Source organism: Acomys russatus, chromosome 2 (genome assembly GCF_903995435.1).
Source record: "Acomys russatus chromosome 2, mAcoRus1.1, whole genome shotgun sequence".
NCBI lineage: Eukaryota > Metazoa > Chordata > Mammalia > Rodentia > Muridae > Acomys > Acomys russatus.
In genome coordinates this window covers 18,435,412-18,457,739 of record NC_067138.1, presented here as the reverse complement: position 1 = coordinate 18,457,739, position 22,328 = coordinate 18,435,412, and the positions used below count along the sequence as shown (strand labels likewise).

The window sequence follows — 22,328 nt, the reverse complement described above, 5'->3', positions numbered from 1 at the left end:
AATGGAGTGACATAGTGGACTTACAGAAAGATTTGGGAAGGAATGGAATCAAGACATATAATTTGTTGGGCAGTGGAGACGGTGGAAGGAGAAAGCCAAAGAGGAGAGGCAAGAGGAGAGAGCCTCCAGCTTGTAGACGCAATGGGCAGTGACTTTCCAAGGTCCTGGAATCGGGGTGGCTGTGCTGAATGAGTGCTTCATTCTGAAAGCTTTTCTGACTCTGAACACGAGTCACAGTTCTTTAGCTACTCAATAACTGATGTCTTTGTTTATCAAGAAATGAGCAGAACATTCTGCCAAGGGTGAATGAAGAAAATTTTACCACAGTAACAAGAGCCACAGCAGACGATGTTAATACTTAAGGAAATCAAATCAACAGGGCACCTCTCACCCTGGCCGCTGTCTTCACTTTGAAAAAGAAGGCATTGGATTTCAGTCTGTCTTTTATTTGTGGGATCTGTAACCAACACTGGAATTCTTATAATAGAACGTTCTTGATCAGTGAAGAAGATATTTTGAAATCTAAGCTTTCTGGGCCCTCTTCACTTTTCACTTGGGATAGATAGCCTTTGAAAAGGAAAATCCTGTGTAAGTCATGGGACAAAACCACTGAAGATCAGTGGTGTCCTATGAGTGACTCTGACACAGCATTTACTGTTGGTAATAAAGTTACAAGGTGACAGGTCTCACTCTACCCTTGATCAAAGATGTGAAATGTTTCTATCACAGTCATGTTGAGGATCTCCCTCTCTCTCTTTATCAGGGTCCTCGTCCATGAAGCAATTAATTAAAATACTTTTTATCTGAGGCAGAAGGTATGATAATCCAAAAAGAGTGGATGCATTTTATGTTTGTTTGTACTTGTGGTGACTGCTCATGGTTGCAAATTGGACACAGGAAGAGAAACTGTCAGTTGAAGAGTAATCTCCATCAGATGGGCCTATGGGCACACCTTCTGGGGATATTCTTCATTACTGATTGATGGAGGAGGGCCTACTTGACTGTGGATACCACCTCCCTGGTCAAGTGGCCCTGGGTTTTATAAGGAAGCCAACTGAACAGCAATCAATGAGCAGTCAGTGAACAGCACTCTTCCATGGTCCTTGCTTCAGTCCCTTCTTCCAGGTTTCTGCTCAAGTTCTTCTCCTGGCTCCCCTCAGTGATGGGCTGTGATGTGGGGTATACTCCAAAGAAGCCCTTCCTTCTCCAAGTTGCTTTTGGTTAGTACTAGCATTTATTTAATAAACATGAATCTGCTTTTTTTTTATTATTCATTTTCTGTCAGTGGTTGAAAAACAAACCTTTGGAAGATCTGTGAATATTTTTATTTTTATTAAGATGTGTTTAGTTGGAGTGAGGTCTTTGTATACACTGTCTCATTTACTCATTTGATGCCACGCCTTACTGATGAAATATTATTCTGGTTTTTATAAGGGAGGAGTTCAATCTCAAACAACTCTAGTGATCATTATAATCCTTTCTTACTTTTATAAAAATGGACATTTTTGTCAGATATGAGGGAAATGTGTGTGTTTATGCTTAAAATATTCCTAGAACTGTGTATCTGAAAAACTCCCAATTCAAATATATTTGCTGCCCATGTCTAAAATACCCCTTCCATAGTCCCTCTACTTTTTCTTCAGGAACAAATCTTATATTCATTTGAGAGGATGCTTGGCCACCAGATGGAGAAATAAATTTAACTTACAGATGGTGAATCCTAGGGCTTGCAGAAATCACTGTGCATCTTACAAGAAAGTTCTAGTCGTAAGGACCTCTGGGATCTCAGAGTTCATCACTTTAGTCTCAGCCACTGACTGTGAAACATGATGTTTTACATGTAAAAGTGTTCTGTGTGCTGGTTGTCCAAAGCACTGTGATTTCTTGCCAAAGCGCTCAGAAAATAGGAACCAGGAGGATTGCTGCTGCTTCAGATGACAATAGAGACCAAGAGGGGAAGAATTCTAGATATGAAAACAGGTAGTACCTGATAGGAAAAAGATGTGAAGGAGCAAAAGAACACACACACACACACACACACACACACACACACACACACACAAACATGCTCTGTACAGCATTACTCATGGGTGTGTTTTAGGCACACAATCCCAACAGCTTCATTTATACATTTTTTTCTGAGTGTGTTAGCTGCTTTATGGAAAACAAAAGATTGACTCATTTAAATATATTCAACCTCTCCCATGTGTAAGCACAGTGCTCAGTGATATGGGCATAAAAGTCAAGAAGGATGGGCTTGTCCTTGGGAGCCTGCACCACATTGTGGGAAGATATTGTTAGAGTAACATAGTGAAAGACAAGAGACACAGCTTCTTGATCTCAGAGGGGCACAGAAGACCTTTGGGAGGAGGTAACATCTGGCTCAAGTCTTGAAGGACAAGCAGTGATTGAGAAAAAGGAAAAGGAAGAGTGGAAGTCCAACTAGGATCCATTATGGACCTGCCAAGTACTCAAACCGTGGTGTGTGCACTGTGGGGTTGTTGCCACATGAAAGTCCTCTTTATCCTCTCCTTCACGTTCTGTGGTTTGAGTTAACCATGGTCAAAGAAGGTCCTAAAGTTTTACATGGAAATGTACAGAAATTAACAATTCCTTCGTTTTAAATATCTGTTACAATAGTATATTGTTATAATTGTTCTATATAGCTATTAGCTACTATTATTAACCTATTACTGAACTTTATTTTAAAAGAAAAATTCAAAAAATATGTATACATATGTGAAAACCATAGCATGATATAGCTGGCCCCCTCTCTCTCCACCCAGCACCCCCCCCCCGACACTTACACACATTTCCAGGTTCTCAAAATCCAAGGAGTCTCTTGAGTCGTGTCCCCTGTAGATAAGAAATGGTTTCTAGATAGTGATTTGCAATTAAAGGTAAGACAGAGAGGATCTTGTAGGGCTGACAATAACAAAGAGCCTTTGAAGGTTTAAGATATCCGTGATGAGGTCAGATCTGTATCTTAGCAGATGGCTTTTGTAGCTGTGTGATGAGTGGTTTTCAGATGGTCAACACAAGAGGCTGAGCCAGTTTTAATGACTTTGGAGCAACACACACAAGGAAGGCTGGGAGTTTAGCTCTGTGGGTTGGTGCTGGGGACTGGACGTAAAGGCAGAAGGAGCAAACAGTGTCTGGGAGGTGTAAGTGGTTGGACTCTGTAGTTCCAAGAAGATGCAAGGATCAGGTGCTCTCAGACTTTGGCTTGCATGGCCAGGGTAGGTAGGGGACTGAGGAAGGCCATCAACTCAAGTGGGCGTTGAGAACAGGACCTGACTGGACAGGTTGGAGGCAGAGGCAGTATACCTGTGCCAGTGCTATATCTTTAACACTTTCATCCCCACCTGCACTTTTCAGCAACTTGAGAAAGAGGACCTAGGTGACACAATTGGGTCTTGTCCACTTACAGATGTGTACAAATGAGCATCTAGCCTCCTCTGTGAACTTAATTAAGGTGATTCCAATCTTTCTTGTCTCCTACACCAAAGACTTATATCTGTAAAAAAAAATGACCATTAATAACTTGCCTTCTGTGACAGTTGATTGACCCAGTAGGACAGGCAGTGCTGTGGGAGAAATGTGAATAACCAAAATCTGCTGCTTTTTTTCCAGCTGACGTGGAGATGCCTGCTCCGGAGGAATCCTGCTTCAGCTGACCTCCTTTTGAAAGACCCTGGGTCTGTGGCTCTGTCCAGTTCAAGATGGCAGAGAAGGCTCCACCTGGCTTGAACAGGAAGACGTCCAGGTCGACACTCTCTCTTCCTCCTGAACCTGTGGACATTATCCGAAGCAAAACATGCTCTCGGAGAGTTAAGATCAACGTGGGGGGCCTTAACCATGAAGTCCTATGGAGAACTCTGGATAGACTACCCAGGACACGCCTGGGGAAGCTTCGAGACTGTAACACGCACGAGAGTCTCCTGGAGGTGTGCGATGACTACAATCTTAGCGAGAATGAATATTTCTTCGACAGGCATCCTGGAGCCTTCACATCGATCCTGAACTTCTACCGGACAGGGAAGCTCCACATGATGGAAGAAATGTGTGCGCTCTCCTTTGGCCAAGAATTAGATTACTGGGGCATCGATGAGATCTACCTAGAATCCTGCTGCCAAGCCAGATACCATCAGAAGAAAGAGCAGATGAACGAAGAGCTGAGGCGGGAGGCAGAGACCATGCGCGAGCGCGAGGGGGAGGAGTTTGACAATACCTGCTGCCCTGAGAAAAGGAAGAAACTTTGGGACTTGCTGGAAAAACCTAACTCGTCGGTGGCTGCAAAGGTAAGAGCGCTTGGCCCTGGGTCACCTGTGTAGCCAGAAAGGGTGGAGCGCATGCCCGACTCATTTTCTTCGCTGCTTTGGTAGGACAGAGCAAAACATGGCTGTGTAGGTAATGGAAGAGTTCTTCCCAACTTCTTGGGTAGGCAGATGTAGTTATTCTTCCTGTGGGATTGCCATAAAATGATGTTAGTCTGTGGGGAATGCTATCTTCTTTATGGACAGGCCTGGACCACAGAGGACAGGCTCTCAAACATATATATTACCTTGCCTCGGAGCTTATGAAGCGTTTGCTTAAACTGAAGGCAAATTCATAGTTTTTCACTGTGGCTGCCTAGATAGCCAAATCTGAATTAGCTTCCTGTCGCCAATTTTGTGTCTGGTTTTCCTGCATGGTTCTCGTTGTCTGTGTTATCCAGAGCTTCAAGGGTGAGCAAAAAAACTAATTGTCATGCTACATATCAAATTATATATTGCAGTGTGAATGATACGTAAAACATCTGGCTCATTCCTGATAGATGGCACAGAGTGGGATACAGGGAGGGAATGACATCATAGGAGTTTTTCTGGTTACACTTTTATTTTCAAGTTTCTACTCTCTATAAACACTGATGCCTACAGACGTATAATATGAGCCTTTTGACCAGAAACGAAGGTTCTACAGGATCATGTGCAGCATAAATATTGAAAGTGGCTGACGGAGATGATAAAATCACTGGTGCTTACAGGGTTTGGCTTATCTGGGTTGGTTTCTGATCGACTTCTAAAAGCATTTTACTTTCTGGGCAGGATGTGCACTTTAAATGAAAAAAAAAAAGATTTTCCTTTATACACAATGAGGAAATGTATCTTTGTGTAGGCGATCTCACTAGCTGCTTTCCCTTTTCAGTGACAAATCCTTGCATTGCTCTTCTTCATCCTGTGTTTAGGAAGTAGGGGCGTTGCCCGTGTGGGGTTTTGTTGGGCAGGCTATTGCTTTCCTCTATGTTGAGTTCCTGCTGAAAATATGGGGTAGATTTTGAAGTTGAATAAAATAGACTCTAGATTTAAGTGAGTATTGTGGGAACTGAGAAATTAACTTTTTAAAAAAGACTTTCAGCAACAGAGGAACTAGTTATGGTTACACCAAAATGTATAGAAAAAACAACCAAATACATAAAACTAAGCAGGCAAATCAAGAAGACTTGAAGTTAATAGGATTTATTTGATCATACCATTATTGCTATACATTTAAAGTAGAGTGCTAGTGTAGAAAATGTTTCCAGTATATACTCTTCTTTAAGAGTTTCAGGTAATACTAACACAGGGTCAGTAGCATATTTTCCAGACAAAGGAGTATATTTGACTTGTGAGGTGTAGAAACAGTAGTTCCTTCATCTCTAAGAAGATGATGCTGATAATGGCTTGTTGTAACATACCAGTATTTACCCTATGCATCAATGATTATTTAAGTCTGCTTTGTATAGATATGGGCTTTTAGCAATATGTAGAAGCTACATACACTGTCCTTCAAATTTTTTACGTTGTTATAAATAGAAAATTTGTCTTCCACATTATTAATGAGGAGTGATTTTGGTACTTTGGGGATAGTCGTAGAGCATTTACATTGATTTCTGTGTCCACAGTTTTCTCTCTGGTTCAGGGGAAATATTACAGAATATTTATGTTTGATTCTATAGTGCTTTAATGAAATACAACTCCTCTTCTGCTTACATATGCTTCATGGGCAATAAAACGTGTTGTTTTCCTAGAAGGAGCCTGGGCTGAGAGGGCCCACTCAGGTGAGTGTGGGTAGTGTCCTGTGATGTAAGAATGAGTGGCTGCACTACATCTGTGATGGGATGCACTCCAGGCCTCACTGTGAACCTAGGCACATCGGGCTTCCTCACATGAGTGAGACATGTGTGCAAATGGTAGGACTCACTCTGTGTTCTTAGGAGGCAGAGATCGGTGGGCCAGCGGGATCCCTACTCGTCTTTCCAGGCATCGCTGCTTCAGTTAGCTGAACTCATACTCTGCCTGCTCTGTCCCTTTCCAAAAGAAACTTACAAAGATGGAGGCTTCTTTCCAGGATTTAAAAATGTGTCATTTTATCTCAGGACTTTAATACCAATGAAAACACTGGTTTCTTTCTCTTTTGATTTCTTAAATACTTTCTAATGTATCTGTAGTACTTCTGTAATAATGTGTAGTTGGGCATGCTGCTGCGTGGGTAAAATGCTGCAAGCAATTAGGGTGAAGAGACGAGAAGAATGCTGGCCATTAAAATCATCCCAGGCTGCATATCTAGTTCCAGGGAAGCCTATGCTGTGCCCTGAGACTGAGATTATGTGCCATTCCAACCACACCCCAGGTATGGAAGGAAAAGCTTTCTGTCAGACAATTCATAATAGGTTAAAATATCTACGCACTGATACTGAATTAATATTCAATAATTGAGTAGCAAGTGCTCAGCCATGCTATGTGCATCCACTGTGAGGCACATGCTCACTGCTGATCTGAAATACTTATATTTGGATATGATCCTGGAAGTATCACTTTGACCCTTCGGGAGCAGACTCTCCACTGTCACGTAAAGAAATACTTTACCAATCAACTTCCAGGTGTATTAGAACAACAAAAACAAAGACAGATCAGGGCATAAAGGCAACGTCTATTTGGATTGTCCGTGTGTGGCAAATTGGCTTCGGTGTATATGCAAAGACACAGTGAACTATCATCTTACTTTCCATAAAATATGAAAGGACTGGTGGAGATGGTATCTCTGGTCTCCAGGCACGGTTCAGTGGTAGGCACTGGTTTAACATGTGCGAGGGTTTTAAGCTTAGCACTATAGCAAAAGGAAAATGTCTTCATCAGTCCCTAGTGATATGGTATGAGCCATGAGCTGGTATTGATAGGTAAGATTGGTGAGATAGGTTTTTATCTTCTTTCAATCCTATCACTGTACCCTGGTAACCAGATTCACCTTCACACTGAGATGCTGTCCTGAGTCAAAATTACAGGCTACTTGTGAATGTCGGGTCCAGTCATATGGGCCTGAAGAATGACTAGGCCACCTCTCTGAATGTATGTGACATGGGATTACTGGCTCTATTATCCTTTCATAGGTCTGTACAAGTCCAGAGGCCAAGATTAACCCAATGCCAGTTTCTTGGGCAGTACCTTGGAATTTGATTTCAGCCTGTACCTCTTCCAGGCCGGAACAATTTAGTTTGTTCTCAGATTGGAAGCATTTTTCTCTCTTTATCTGGCCTTCTCCAAGGGAGCCGCAATAACTATTTCCTATAAATATCACTGATAGCACTTATGGGAAGTTTAGAGGCTTTGACGGAAAATAGGTGCCTTGTCCTGCAGTACCCTCAGGCTTCCGGTGGAAAACAGAGGCACACAGATGCCTACGTTCCGAAGTAGACCAGACCTGCTGAATACCATACAGGGACACACTCTGGATGTCTGTGAACTAAAGATGCTAGCTCAAGGGTCCATCACAACCAGAGACTACAGCATGGCCTCAGCCTGAGTAGACATGGAGTCTGCTCTAGTACAGTGCCTGACAACGGGCTGGTCTCAGGCTGGGCCTACACGGGGAAACTGGGCTCCAGGCAGCCTTGACTTGACAGGAGCAGAAAGCAGAAATATGTTTCTGTTCAGTGGAACCAGACAGCAAGTGCCACCCAGCAGTTTTGTCAGACATGGAGGAGTCAAGAGTGGGCACTAGATCTTGCCTGCTTCCTGTTCAGTCCCCACATTTGCAAGGCTGTCCCACCTCACACATGTCCCCCACTACTCCTAAGTTTGTCTTCTTTCCCCCTTCCTTCCTTCTCACTTTTGAGGTCCTGCCCTGCCCCCACATTCTTCCTGGTCTTCCTACCTCTCTTCTTATTCAGTCTTCATCTTTTCCTCCCTCCTCTGCCTCTGCCTCATTTTCCTGAACAGCTCTTCATCCTCGCCCTTCACACCCACCTTTCTCCTCTTTCTCCCTTATTTTTTCCCTCCTACTCTTATCTACTCATTTCTTCCATCTTTCAACCTTACCAATGGCTGAGTAGCTTAATGAAAGTTGGGATGATGAACTGGGAAAATATTTTTCACCGTGTTGTTATTAATAGCCACCTTAAGAGAAAAGTTAAAATTTCCCTAAGGAAAAGGAAGAAACCAAGTAGCAAAGACTAAGATGGAATAATGTTTTTCAGATAGAGTAGAGCTCGGAATGCTGCTAACGGCCATCTTCTTTAAGTCTCTTCAGCTTTCCCCATTAAAACTAGTTTTTTCTCCCGTTGCAGATGTTAATTGTTCCCACTGAAGTTGAAAGACCCTTGGAAAATAAGATGACCCTGAGCCCCCTCTTTGATTCCTTCTCTTTATACCCTACATAGCCGTCATGGGTAGCACAGCCCGGCACAGTGCCTAAAGCAAGCCTGGACCTCCTACACCCTGGAGAGCCAGGGTCAATTTCACAAGCTTTCCACTATTGGGTTGCTCTGTAGGCAATAATTCTTTTAGAACCATACCCTCCCTCGTCGCACTGTATTGTTGTGTGGGCCTTAAAAGTCACAAAAATAGCAAAGAGAAAATACATCAAAGGCAACAGAAACCCCTTAGCGCTCATCAAGGGGAAAGACATATGATATTCTCATTCTTTTTATAGTATCCTGATCAATTATTCTAATGCTTTGAGTGAAAATAAGGCACGAGAACAGAGCCACCAGTGACTTCCGTTGAGTTCAAGAATGAAACACCACATGTTGATTTGTGGTTCTATACAGAGCCAAGCTCTGTCATGTGATACTTTCCATTTCACTTTGTGATGCCTCCCTTTGTGATCAAAACTAAGTGACAATAACCACTTACGCAACGAGTGAACACAGAGGACGACTGATGCCATGCTAGCGCAAGCACAGACATGTGCCTGCATCCACACATTTTTGTGAATTACACAGACAGGTTTTTAATTCTTACCTAGGACTGACAGTCGGCTAAGTACCAATGGTTGTGTTGGTGTTCATCAGTCTCCTTTCTCCTTTTCTTTCTGCATCCACTTCTTTCTTTTCTTCATTCACATTGTTCAAATTTAAGTCATTCTGTGATCTTTGGTACCATAGCCTCCGAATTCAGAGGTGCCAACAGGAGATGGGATTGAACTCAATGTGCTCAGACTGTGAAGGTTCGTTGCTTTCCTAGAATAGCTGACTGGGAAAGCCCTTCTGCTCACTTGGCCTCGTTTGATCAGAATGAGGAAGGCAGTCAGATAAGAGGAGCCCACAAGCTCAGTCTTAGTAACTTGGTGGCGGTGTGAGTAGAGCCTGTGCTTATGCAGCTATTTCAGCTGTTGCTTCAATCTAATTAACAGCAATCCCCCTTTTCATGTAAAGGCATCTCTGTTTACACTGTAGCCTGTGTAACCACCTTCAAACATTCCCCAACCCCTCCCCCTGACGCACAATGCCCTGGAGCTGGGAATTTACCTCAGGTCTTCATGCTTGCTATGGAGCACTCTGCTGAGGAGCTAGCCTGAACCCATGACTGTTCTTGAAAAAAAAATCAAGAAAGATTATCTTTTCATTTTCTCATTTTTGTCTGTTTCTTTGTCTGGTTGATTGGCTTTGGTTGTTTTGAAAAGAGCCAGCACTCATTTTCAAGTAGCTTTTTCATTTCTTTAAAAAACAAAACAAACAACAACAACCAAAATCCACGTTGGTTTCCATTAATTAAGAGACACTACCAGGCTTCTTTCAAACTTGGTTTTTAAACCTCAGTAAATGATTATTATTCTCAAAGCTAACCCAAAACTCCAAGAAGCTCTTTCTACTCTGCTTATATATTATCAAAAGACAGAAAGCACTGGCAATGTTTAAATGCCATGGCTTTGAAACGCTGAATAATAGCAGACTTGTTTTATGTCAAGAAAGAGGCTGCATGAAGTGAATGAGCTATTTTAAGTTAGCATAAGTATTATGAAAATGGTCACAATATTTAACACTCTCCGTTTTGGGAGACTCTAGAAATGTTTGAACGATGTGTTTTGATTAACTGACCTTACTGGTGGTTGATCCCCCACTGAAGTTGGAAGAAGACAACCAGTCCCTGAAAATGCTAGGAGCTTAGCAGGAAGTTCTAGCTGCCACCTTGTTTGTGTTTTAAGAATTTGTTTTAAGAATAATGCCCCGAAAGCCCATCTGACAGTTGAATGAAGCTGCTTTGATTAATTGAGGAGAGGGCTAGAAATTGCCTTTTCCATTTTTACTCATATTTTCAAAGCTTAGCTTTTTCCACAGCATGGAATAAAGCACACATATCATTTTTTTCAAAACTGATAGGTGAACATGCATGACATGACTTAGAATAGGCATAGTCATACTGACCTATAATATGATGGAGATACAGCAGTTAATTGACCTAGAACTGAACATGGGGAAATGGTATTTTGGATGCCCTTAGTTTGTTCCCTTTAATGATCCACTTTTAAGTTTGACAGAAATACCAAGCAGAAAATAAAACAAGTGTAAAATGACATAAAAGCATCCTTCCCAAAGTATGTATGAATATGACCATTATAGAATTTTGAAATTTAAATATAAAATATTGAGTATTATATTGAATGTCACAAAAAATAGTACATAAATTTAATCATCAAAGAGAAAATCTTTAGATGTCTTGTTCATGTTTGATTCATCTGTACTTCCAAATTGTTTTACAAAGAGACAGCTCATTAGAAAAACATTCACTAATGACTCAAATAAAAGAACAAAAAAAATCCAAAGCAAAAAAATAGAACTGAAAATATTATTTTTAATTGCCATAGTAACTAGAGAATATTTTATTTTCAGTACAATGATGTACCCAGTTTTAATGAAAAATTACAATCTTACAATTTTAAAATAGATTTGAACATTCACATACAAAATGTATGCTCAGAGTTAGAAGCACATACCTCTCTGGCCTTAGTGAATATTACTAAATGACCCAAATGCTTAGCCATCCTTAATGGTGACACCATCTATGTACCCATTTTCCTGATTTTTACTGATAAGACTTGCTTTCAAAAATCAAATCAATTCTAGAATCATTACTTGAATGAAGTCTATCCTAGTGAAACCCCAGCTACACAGAAGTCAAACAGCTGACAGAATTTATACTTATGAGGTAGATTTTTGTCTCAAGCATTGATTTAACATTGGTGATTTGCTTTCCATTGAGAGTAAGTGCAGAGTTCCTTGACATTCAGCAGTTTTAATATGCTGAGTCATTAATGTGAACTATGTGTAATGTAAATTAAGCGTGGGCATGCCAGAGAGTGAGCAACTTAGCTGGCCCCACATCTTAACCTGATTTGAGGTTCTCTTCTCCTTCTTGTATAAGTTAACAGTTGTTTAATATTATATATAATAGGGATAATTATGTGGAATGGTAGAGACTTATAAACATCTTATGACATGTTTATGATTAGGAATAGCCCTAACAGGCACGGGAACATGCTTATAATCCCAGATCTTGAGAGAGAGAGAGGCAAGAAAATCACATGTTCAAAGTTAACCTGGGATCCATAGTAAGATCATGCTTCAGAATAAATAAATATTTAATAGGCTACACATACAGCCACTTTAGGCAGTCTAAGGTATGACAGGGGCCCTCTCAGATGCAGGTGGCCTAGAAATCATTCTTGCTCACCAGGAGCCTGAAAGGAAGCTATTCTTGCATGGATAGAGACATTCTTAGGCTTCAGCACCACACATGTTCCATATAGCATGTGGGCATTTGAGATATCTGTCAACAATGTATCCTCCTCCTCCTCCTTCTTTCTCTTCCCCCATGTCTCCTGAACTATAGCTGAAGATGATTCTATATCTCGGAACCCGAATTTAAGGTCTTATGATTGAGGTACCTCTGCGGATGCTGCCCCCCTGACACCCCAAACTTCACACAGAACCCTTCCAGAATGAAGAAAGCAGTCAGACATGGACCAACAGAAAACTATAGCAACAGATACAGAGATGTAGCATGGAAAAGAGGAAGATGTTTGCTTTCAACTTGCAAAAGGCTTTCGAGTAGGCAATGAGCTTACATCACAATCACTTCGTACTTGGAACCGTGTTCTAGTCATATTTGATTGTGTGTGTATTAAGGTGGCTACTTATAAAATACATAAACTAAGTGGACACTATGTGCCCTTTTTCTACCTAACTCAACCCTTTGTAGTTTTAATCACCCCTGAAGTGAAGAAGGTCCTCTGGATGTCCCCCAAGGACAAGTCACATATGTCAATATATATGTCCAGATGCATACACACTGCAGGAAAACCCAGTGGGCTGGGACATGCATTTGTTCATTTAGTGTAGATTCAGCTTTGTCATCCAAATGCAACCTTCAGCACATTCAGAACAAAACCTCCTGTGATAATCCAATTGAGCATTGAACATCTACGAGAAGTGCTCTAATAACCAAGAATAGAAAGATGAAGTGTTTTTATTAGTCTCCCAGGATTTGGTTTCAGGATGTTAGAGGTCATTGCTACCATGGGTGTCATGATTTAACTTGCTTCTCATTGAGTCACTCCTGATGCAACCACAAGTGTTGGATGTCACTCTAAATAGATGTCACTCAAGCCTATGCCACAGCAGTACGTACCAAGGACAATCAAGTGATCTCAGAAAAGCATCCTTCCCTGAAACCTACCTCAGGATATTTGCATACGAGAGGAAGGACTTCTGACCACTATTATGACTCCAAATCAATAGAAAACCTCGAGTACGGCTGTGGATATTGAACCACAATTGTCCTAGCTGGTGACATCCGATGTCCTTAACTGAATTTTCAGTTAGAAATTTCTTTTTTTAACATTAAAATTTTAGCTTGCATTTCTGAATTGCAATCTTCTCTGAGTTTACAGATTTGTGTGGGATTGTCTGACCTGTACTTTGTTGCCAGAGTGTGTGGTTTCAACCAGAACTTGGTTAAGAAATAAATCAGTGCCGGATTTTTGCTGACTGTTTGCTCCATTCACACGGTGAGACTTTCTGCTTTGGGAAGCTAGCAGAGACCCTGCATAGTGTCTTGAAGGTGAGGACTCCATTACGTTTCAGTAAACATTTTGGATTACAAGCAGACAGACATCGGTAAGCAGTGTTGCTTTTCATTGGCTGGTAACTTGCAGTGCCTCACGTGGAGTGAAGAGTGCACACAAAGGAAGAAGATAAGAACAAGCAGGCTAGGAAGCAGGAAGCCATGCATTTACCCTTTCACATTTGCCCTGTCAAAAGCCGACACATTTTATAGTATTTCTTAAATTAATTCTGCAGGGCGGGGGGGGGGGGCGATGATTGTGTTACAGAAGTAAAGCAATTGCATTGTGAGTAATATTACAATCAAGAACAAAAAAATGTTTTTCTTTTTAGCACGGGTCTTGATTTTTTCCATTTCTAGAACAGGAGCCATTGTGAATATTTCAAACTCCACAGAACATTTATAATGTAATAATCACATACAACCTATGGACAAATGGGTGTGAGGTTAAGTAATACTCAGCAAACTGTTTTGATAGGCATATTTTAACAATATAGCAGGTACCTTTATGTTGCCAAAGAAAGAATGAGGAAGCTTTTCTTTTGTATATTAAAATGAATGAGCTCGAAACCAGGGTAGCCAGTCTTAACTGCTTATGGGCCATTCTGACCTGCCTGTCAGGGGGCCTCTTGGCATATTTCCAGTGTAGAAGGGGTTGGCCAAGGCACCATCTTACCCCTAGGGAGGATTTGAAAAATACCTTAATGTCTTTCCCACTGCAATTTAGCCTAAATAAAAACACACCTTAATTACATCCTCAGACTTTTATTTGCTCTCTGCCCGAGGAGGCTCACCTCATCCTATACTCATTTTTAGCAATCTGCTTCTCTATTCTTTCATCTGGGCCAGATCCTCCACATGGATTGAAAAGCACCCTGCCCCTCCATCAGACCTGGGAACAGTCCGTTAGCCCTGAGCTCCACAGGAGCCCTCCGCAGCTGAGACCCTTTGAGTTAACAGGCGCGCTAGTAAATGAATTGACTGCTTTTCCCCTTTAACTTCTTTGGCTCTTGTTGAATTTGGCATTTATGCTTTTTTTTTCTTTTTTTCTTTTTCCTTTTTTTATTATTAATTTCTTCAAATTACATCTCAGTTGCTAACCCATCCCTTGTATTCTCCCATTCCTCCCTCGCTCCCACTCCCCCCCCCCATTCTCCTCCCCTATGTCTGTGGGTCTGGGCCCTAGGGTCCTCCTCAAACTATGACACCAGTCAAGGAAAATATAGGCAGTAAACTTCGAACCCCTACCCAGACTAGCCGATGGACAGGACATTCTCCACCATTAAGTGGAGAAGGAGATCTGACTTTCACACAAACTCTGGTGCCCCATATTTGACCATGTCCCTTGGATGGAGATGCCTGGTGGCACTCAGAGGAAGGATAATAGGTCATCAAGAAGAGACTCGATACCCTATGAGCATATACAGGGGGAGGAGGTCCCCCTCAGTCACAGGCATTTATGCTTTTTGCATCACTTTTCTGATGATATTTTTGTCAAAGTTGATGACATAGAACATGGTATTGATTATAAATTAAAGAAAGTAGATGTACTTCTCTGTAAGGCAAACAGTCTATGGGAAGGAAGGCCTTCACTCGTAGTTTCTTTGAAACCAGAGTCAACATTGTCCTTTCCTTGGTCCTTTAAGAGGGACAGGTTCATCCACAAACTCACCTCATGCAAATGGCTCTCTCTTCTTATTCTCAGAACCCTTCCTTTCTCACGATCCCACCTTCCTCACAACCTGGGAAAAGTGAATCTAACTCCCCACAGCCCAAGGCCTGGCCACGATTCACAGTCACTTCTACATCAGTGGTGGGAAACTACGTTATAAAAATGGTCAAAGAGGCAATGTTTTCAGTTTTGTGGGACTTGAAGTCTCCACTGTGCAGGTGTAGAGAAAAAGCCACGAGAAGCAATGGAAAACAACCAGGCCTACGGGCTTCCAATAAAACTCAATCCTCCAGCTGGACATAACACCGGGGCCCATTCGGCCCCTGTTACTTTGTGCCAATACTATGAAATAACATTACTAATCCCTTCCCGCAGATTGGAGAGCTGAGCTGCGTCACGCTCAGATACAACTATCATGCTTTCTCACTGTTGTCCAGTACCCCTACCTCTCCTTCAGAGTCCCAGTAGACATTACTTCCTGAGTTAAAAGCATCTTGCTAACTGACCTTCAGGAAAGAAACCAGTGTTTTGTACCACCTTAAACACTCCTGATCTCAAAATCTATTAGCATAGAGATGGAATTTACTTCCAGCGTTACAATCTCTGAGGCTGTTTCTGATGGGCCCACCGAATGCGCACATTGCTCCTAAGCAAGACCCTTATGATTCCTTGTATGACTGATTTTCTACACCATTGGAGGGCCACTAGATACACATCTGTAGTCTAGGCTTGGCTCATCTCAGAGTACGGCGATGGCTCACTAACTGGACTTCCTCATATTGTCTCGTCCTCTCCCAATTCCAACCTACTCTATTTGGCCAACAGAATTACCTTTTAACACATGTATGTGATGGGTCACTCCTGACCCATAACAGTCAATGACTTCTCGTTGGCCAAAGTCTAGTTCGCAACCCTTGACATTTAACTAAAAGCCCCTAGCACCTTTCTTTTTAGCTTCATTCCTTATCACGCCCGAGGTGTGGGGCTCTAACGTGCTGCTCTCTGTTGAGAAGGGGTTCTTGCCGAGATAGGTGTTCTCTACTCTCTGCCAGAAGCAATCCTATGCAGCTGCATCTATCCACGGGGAACAAGAGTTCTCTAACTTGTTCATGGGTGCCTGAGGCTTTGCTGCAAACACACACACACACACACACACACACACACACACACACACACCACATTGATACCTCTGTGACCGTCATTGCTTTCCCTGCCCTTCTTTTTACCTCGACTTGTACTTCTATCTGACTCTCCCGTTTTTCCCTAATTCTCCAGTTTCGCAGCCTGGAGATTCTGTGTGCACAGCACTCTCCTTCATGAATAGCCATTTGTGGTCTCTGGGGGAAAAGGCCACCTCATACCTTTAGTTCCTGACAACTTGCACTGTTCTGACTCAGAGCAAAAAGTTCTCACTTCCTGCCACCAAATGGCACTGAAGGGTAATGGAAGTAATAAAACTAGCCTTGGAAGTAGTCTGATGCTGACAAAACAACGCAGTCAGACGTTGACGATTCTAACAGCCAGACCTGGGTATTGCTGGCTTCGCCAGTTGACAGTTTAAGAAAGTTAGAGATATTATCAGTTTTAAATGGTTTTATGTTTTTAAGTGTAAGCCAAGACCCACAGATGTGAATTCTGTGTTTTTGTAATGTATAAATTCTCCCTTTAGAATAGCAGTAGTGGCTTCTCTGTATGCTGAGGCGTTTCTGTGGAGGAAGGAAGCAAGCACTGCTGAGAGGCAGGCTTTCGGGTACTTGCCTTGCCAGGGCTGCTCATTTTGCGCTCTGCATCATAGGTTCTTGTCACAGGCAAAGGGTAGCCTCTCGCTGGCATGCGTGCCAGGAAGGCTTGCTCTGAGCCCAGGCACAGGCCCTTCCACGCCCTTAAAGGATGACATCATCCTGTTGCATTTAGCAGATCTTTCGTGGACTTTGGGCCCTAGGGATGTTGTTGACATAGATTCATCACAGAATACTTAGAACTCTGCCTGAGTGGGGTGAGATACACGTGTGCATGGCATGACTTATTACCTGCACATGGACAGCTAGGAGCCGTGGAAGCCTTGGCAGCCGGTCCTCTGATACCCAGTAAAGCTTCTCAGGGTCCAGAGAGTCTGGAAAGCAGCCTCTTTTGGAGGACTTCCTGTTTCTAGAAACCACAGACAGTTCTTCATCAGAATGATGTCTCTCCAACACAGTTTGCATTTAGTTGGGAGCTGCAAGTGAGAAGGAAGGACCAAGTCAGTCCAGGGGTACCCAGAGCCCAGAGGCCTGTCTTGCAAGGGGATCTCATTATTTTATAAGTCATAAATATGGACAAATTCAGGTTTGAAATGACTCACATGGGGGTTTGTTGAGAAATACTATAATACTATTTTTGAAAAGAATTATTTTAATAGTATAATTATAAATTGGTTTCTTATTTTCACTATAAAATATAGAATAATAATGTTATGTATATAACTCAGACAATCTTCTGATATTTCAGATTATACTCATGGGATTTCCTAATTTGATTTTACATAATGAGGTTTATTCAGCATCTTTTAAAACTCTGCTACCTATGAAGTGATTTTATCTTATTTCCATTTAACAATTCATAAAATTATTTAGGACTGCTTTGTGTATAAGCAACCAGAACTTAAGCCTTGAATAGATCTTCTAAGAATTCAATTGTATAGCTGCTAAGAGTTAGGTTTTTATATGCTAAATCTTTTGACACTATCATATATGTTTTTGAGTTTTAGCACCATTGTATTGTAACTTAGTTCTCCTGGGATTTTGTTAGAGAAGAAAGGACAGTGAGCTGCCAAATTACACTATGTTCCCAATTCTGCCGCTGTGAACTGAACAAAAAAAAAAAAAAGTTGTATTTGAAGAAGTTATCTGATTTTACGATAGAGTAACTTGCTAGACAGAGTGGCCGGAACTCATTCTCTAAACAAGCTCAAATTAGAGCAGAGGCCATACTGTACAACACTTAGAGTTTAGAGAAGAGGGCTAATCGTGCAATTTTTACTAAATACTGGAGGCTTGCTGAACCAGGAAGTAAAGTGAGAGGGATAGAGGAACATATGGAGAAGAGGGAGAAACTCTAAATAAAGGTAACAGTAAAAGGACAGCAGTGCTAGAAGCATCCATGGACTCTAGGGGAATGTCAAGAGTAGCAAGCTAATGGAAGGCTCAGGAAAGCCCTGTGTCGCTCTTGCTCTCACTGAGGCCTACCTGAGAGTCTGCATTCACAGGGGTCATCAGTCAATGGGATTCTCTTTCTTAGTAGAGCTGGGACTTTCTGACAGATAGCGCAGTAGCAGATCTACAGCTGAGGAGTCAGACAGTTGGAATGGAGGGCTGACTGAACGAGATCCTTCACCCGCTTAAGGAGTTTGTTTGCATGGCCCCAGAATCTTGACAGACAGGAGACAAGGAGAGAAAGTAGCAAGTACAGTTATTGTAAAGACCGAACTGGCTACTACACAGAATTCCTGTTATGCATGCACACCTGGAATGTATATTGTCACCATTACTAAAAATAGCACAAAGAAAGCATTTTCTTTTAACTCTTTAAGGTTTCTGTTGTAATATGGTAATTTTACTAGAGTGTAAAGGACAAAGTCTGTGCATGGGCTGTAAATTATTTTCCTCTTATTTTAGAACTAAATCCTTTAAGAGCAGCTAATTGAATTGATGTTTATTGATTTGTCTGTTTCCTTGAAAATGATACATTAGATGAGTGCAAACTGAAATATAAGTTAAAGTTTGAATCTTAAAGATTCTGTGCTTTGGGAGCGGCAAGTGGGCCCTATTAGTGAATAAAAAGGAAAGGACAGAGAGGGTGGGGGCAGGGAGCATGGGGAGGACAGAGGCTGAGACTGATCTGGTCACTTAGCACTTGTACCTCGCTGTTCGAGTGTCCTCTTTTCCAGATGGCCACCATCATGCTAATAACTGATATCCATGTAACTGCTCGAAAGCTGAGCAGCTGTACCTTGCTCTATTCTTGTTCACAAACTGACTTCCTTTGGGACACAGAAATGAGCAATCTACCATGCGGTGCTTTCCGGTTGGGCTCACTAGTTCATCTTTCTTATCTAAGGATCTCTGGCCAGGGTATGAAATTAGACACACGCAGCCTTATTCATAATAGCCAGTACATGGAAATAGCCTAAGTGGCCCTCAGTAGAAAGGTGGATAAAGAAACTGTGGTACATATACACTATGGAATACTACTCAGCTATTAAAAACAAGGAATTCCCGAAATTTGTGGATAAATGGATTGAGCTAGAAATGATCATAATGAGTGAGTTAACCCAGAAGCAGAAAGAATCAAATGGTATATACTCACTTATATCTGCATACTAGCCCAAGGGGCATGTCCCACGAAAGCCTTCAGTTACCAGGAAACTGGGACAGAGGGGAGGACATCCTATTGGGACTCTAGATGAGAGAAGCATGGGAGAATGGCAAAGTAGAAGGATCCAGAGGGTCCTAGAAACCTACAAGTAGAACATTATGATAGGCAGATTTGGGTCCAGGGGTCCCGCTCAAACTAAGGCACCAGCCTAGGACAATACAGGCGGTAAACTTTAAACCCCTTCCCAGATCTAGCCAATGGTCAGAATATTCTCCACACTTGAGTGGAGAGTGGGATAGGACTTTCTCACGTACTCTGGTGCCTCACATTTGACCATGTCCCCTGGAGGGGGAGACCTGGTGGCACTCAGAGGAAGGACAGCAGGTTGCCAAGAAGAGACTTGATACCCTATGAGCATATACAGGGAAAGGTAATCCCCCTCAGGCACAGTCATAGAGGAGGGGAATAAGGGGAAAAGGGAGGGAGGGAAGAATGGGAGGACACAGGGATGGGATAACCACTGAGATGTAACAAGAATAAATTAATAAAAAAAAAAAAGAAATTAGACACAGACCATTAATCATAGAGATGGCACACAGGGGGTGTACTTAGGTTATATGCAAACACCACAGCACGTTACATGAAATTTCCTATGAGGACTTGAATTTCTCTTGACTTTGTTGTTTGCAGGGCATCCTGGATCCAATGGCTCAGGGACACAAATGGCACAAATAACTCTATATTACAATTAAAGTGGTGAGTAAGGTGGGGAAAATAAAACAAGAAGCAAGGATAGGGACTGTTTCATGGCTTGTAGTTGCAATTGAAATAGGTTTTCCAGGGAAGGTGCAAAGGTCATACTAAAGCAAAAGTCTGACATGAACCTGCCTGGCAGCTGTGTTTCCCAGCGTGAGTGAATCTCTCATACTTTAGGAAATATTTGACAATAACAGAAGCTTTGTGTTGTCAATACCCAGAGAGCCGCTGGCGATGGATATGTGAGGTCCTGGCTGCGGCCTTGTTTCGAGAAGGCCGCTGCAGAGTGAGCCTGGGAAACACTGGAGTTAAGCTCTGGCCCTTCCCAAGAGTCCAGATATGGAGACCTGGAAACCCTTCTCTGGCCATTTGCCCTTTCAAAAGCTCTGAGGTCATGCAGCCACAAGTGGGTTCTGAACAGAAGAGGGGGGCTGATGCCCTTTGAAACAGTCTCATTCCCGCCCCCATGATAGAAATAGAAGCTAGGGGAAACAGTGAAGGCGCGTGTTGCTGTAATAATTCTGCCAAGTATAACACACTAGCTGATGAAACGACACATGGTGAACTGGTGTGGTATTTCTGCCACACAAAATCATTCAGGCAATTTATAGTCCTCTTAAAACCGGCGTCGACGGACTAAACATCCTAGAAACTCATTTTTCTTTAATTATAGGAGGAAATGCCTACTGTCCAAATTAGATTTTAATCATTACGGCAATGGAATGTCTCAAAACGGAAACAAAATGAAGGACCTTTAAATACATGAACCAGCTTAGCTATGCCTGTAATGGTCAATTTGTTTTTAGCAATGTTTACAAACTTTTTCAAAGAAACTTTCCCTTCAAAAAGCTACATTTAGTAACTAAATCATAATAGTTCCATATGAAGCTTTAGTGGGATCATCTTGAACATTAAATATGGATGTCTTTATTTTTATGTTTTTATTCTTGAGTTTGCATTTTATTTACAACATTTTCCCCTTTCTTTCCTCCAAACCTTTCCGTATACCTTTCCCTGTTTTCCTTCAAGTGCATAGCTTCTTTTTTTCAATAACATTATTGCATGGAAACATGTATATGTATATACATCCGTATACCTCAGTATAGCTTGTTGAATCCACAATGTTGCTTGCATTTGTGTTTTCAGGGCTGATCACTTGGCACTGGACACCAGTTGGCGTGTTCTTCCCTCGGGCAGAGACCTCTCCCACTTCCAGTTGTACACAGTCGCTCATAGTTCAAAGAAACACTTATAAGAAATAAAACCATGCAAATCAGAAAACCCAGATACCTTTTGGGGTATATCTAAAGAGGATCATAATGAATTAATCAGGGCACATGGATATATAAACATAATCTTCAAGGGGACAAATTCCACTGAGGTAAATGTGGGAGAATTCCAAGAAAGCAAGAAGCTCCCGTCAATAAAGTGCCCTGTATCTGTATTTGACTGTGGTATCTAGGGCAAGTGTCAAAGCCTCTATAGGCCTTTACCTACCTCAGTGCTCTATCAAATCAAATTATTCCATCTTTTAAACTTTTACTCATGTGTTAGAAAATGTCTTTTTCCCCACTTCCCTCTTTCAATTTCTTTGACAATTAAGAAGCATTAATGATTGAAAGAAAGAGAACAATATGTTTTTAACTAGACGAAGATTCTTGTAGTGACAATATAAAGCCACTACTCAATGTCTATTCAAGGACAGGAAGTGTCTCTTGTAAAGCCACAAATGCCTTTGTAACTGTGATCCACAGAGCAAAAAAAAATGATGCCACTTTATTGCAAGAGAAGATATGGTTTTATGCATTTATATATTTAAAATTGTGCGAGGCACTTTTGTGTCTGCCTCATGGCAACATGATTTTGGCAGAAACGACCACTTAGAGGCCATATTTAGAATGCTTGACAACTGATCAATCTTTCCCCTTTGTTTATCCCCATCTCATTTGGCTCTCTCCTTGGATTCCTACAAAAGGTGGATGTGGTACCATTGCAAATCATGGCCACACCAGAAATGACACCTCCACCTCATGTGCTTCATGCTCTTTTACTCTAAAGTAAAATGTCACATTCCTGTCCCAGTCTTGCTGATGATTGAATGGGTAGTCAAGTCACCTCGGTTAGAGGTATACCTGACAGACAGAGAGTGCTAGGTAAGAGGGTAGGCTGTTGTTACTGATGTCTGT

The 22,328-nt window shown here is 41.8% G+C and overlaps 1 protein-coding gene across 1 annotated transcript in view; it reads left to right on the top strand.

The window, feature by feature from the left end:
* Nucleotides 1–3,612: 3,612 nt before the first annotated feature.
* The window catches only part of Kcnb2 (potassium voltage-gated channel subfamily B member 2), a 375,306-nt gene continuing 356,590 nt past the window's right edge, over nucleotides 3,613–22,328 (top strand). The window contains exon 1 of the mRNA XM_051158827.1: nucleotides 3,613–4,301. Coding sequence (XP_051014784.1) covers nucleotides 3,723–4,301 — 579 coding nt within the window. The 5' untranslated portion in view covers nucleotides 3,613–3,722. The remainder of the gene's footprint in view (nucleotides 4,302–22,328) is intronic.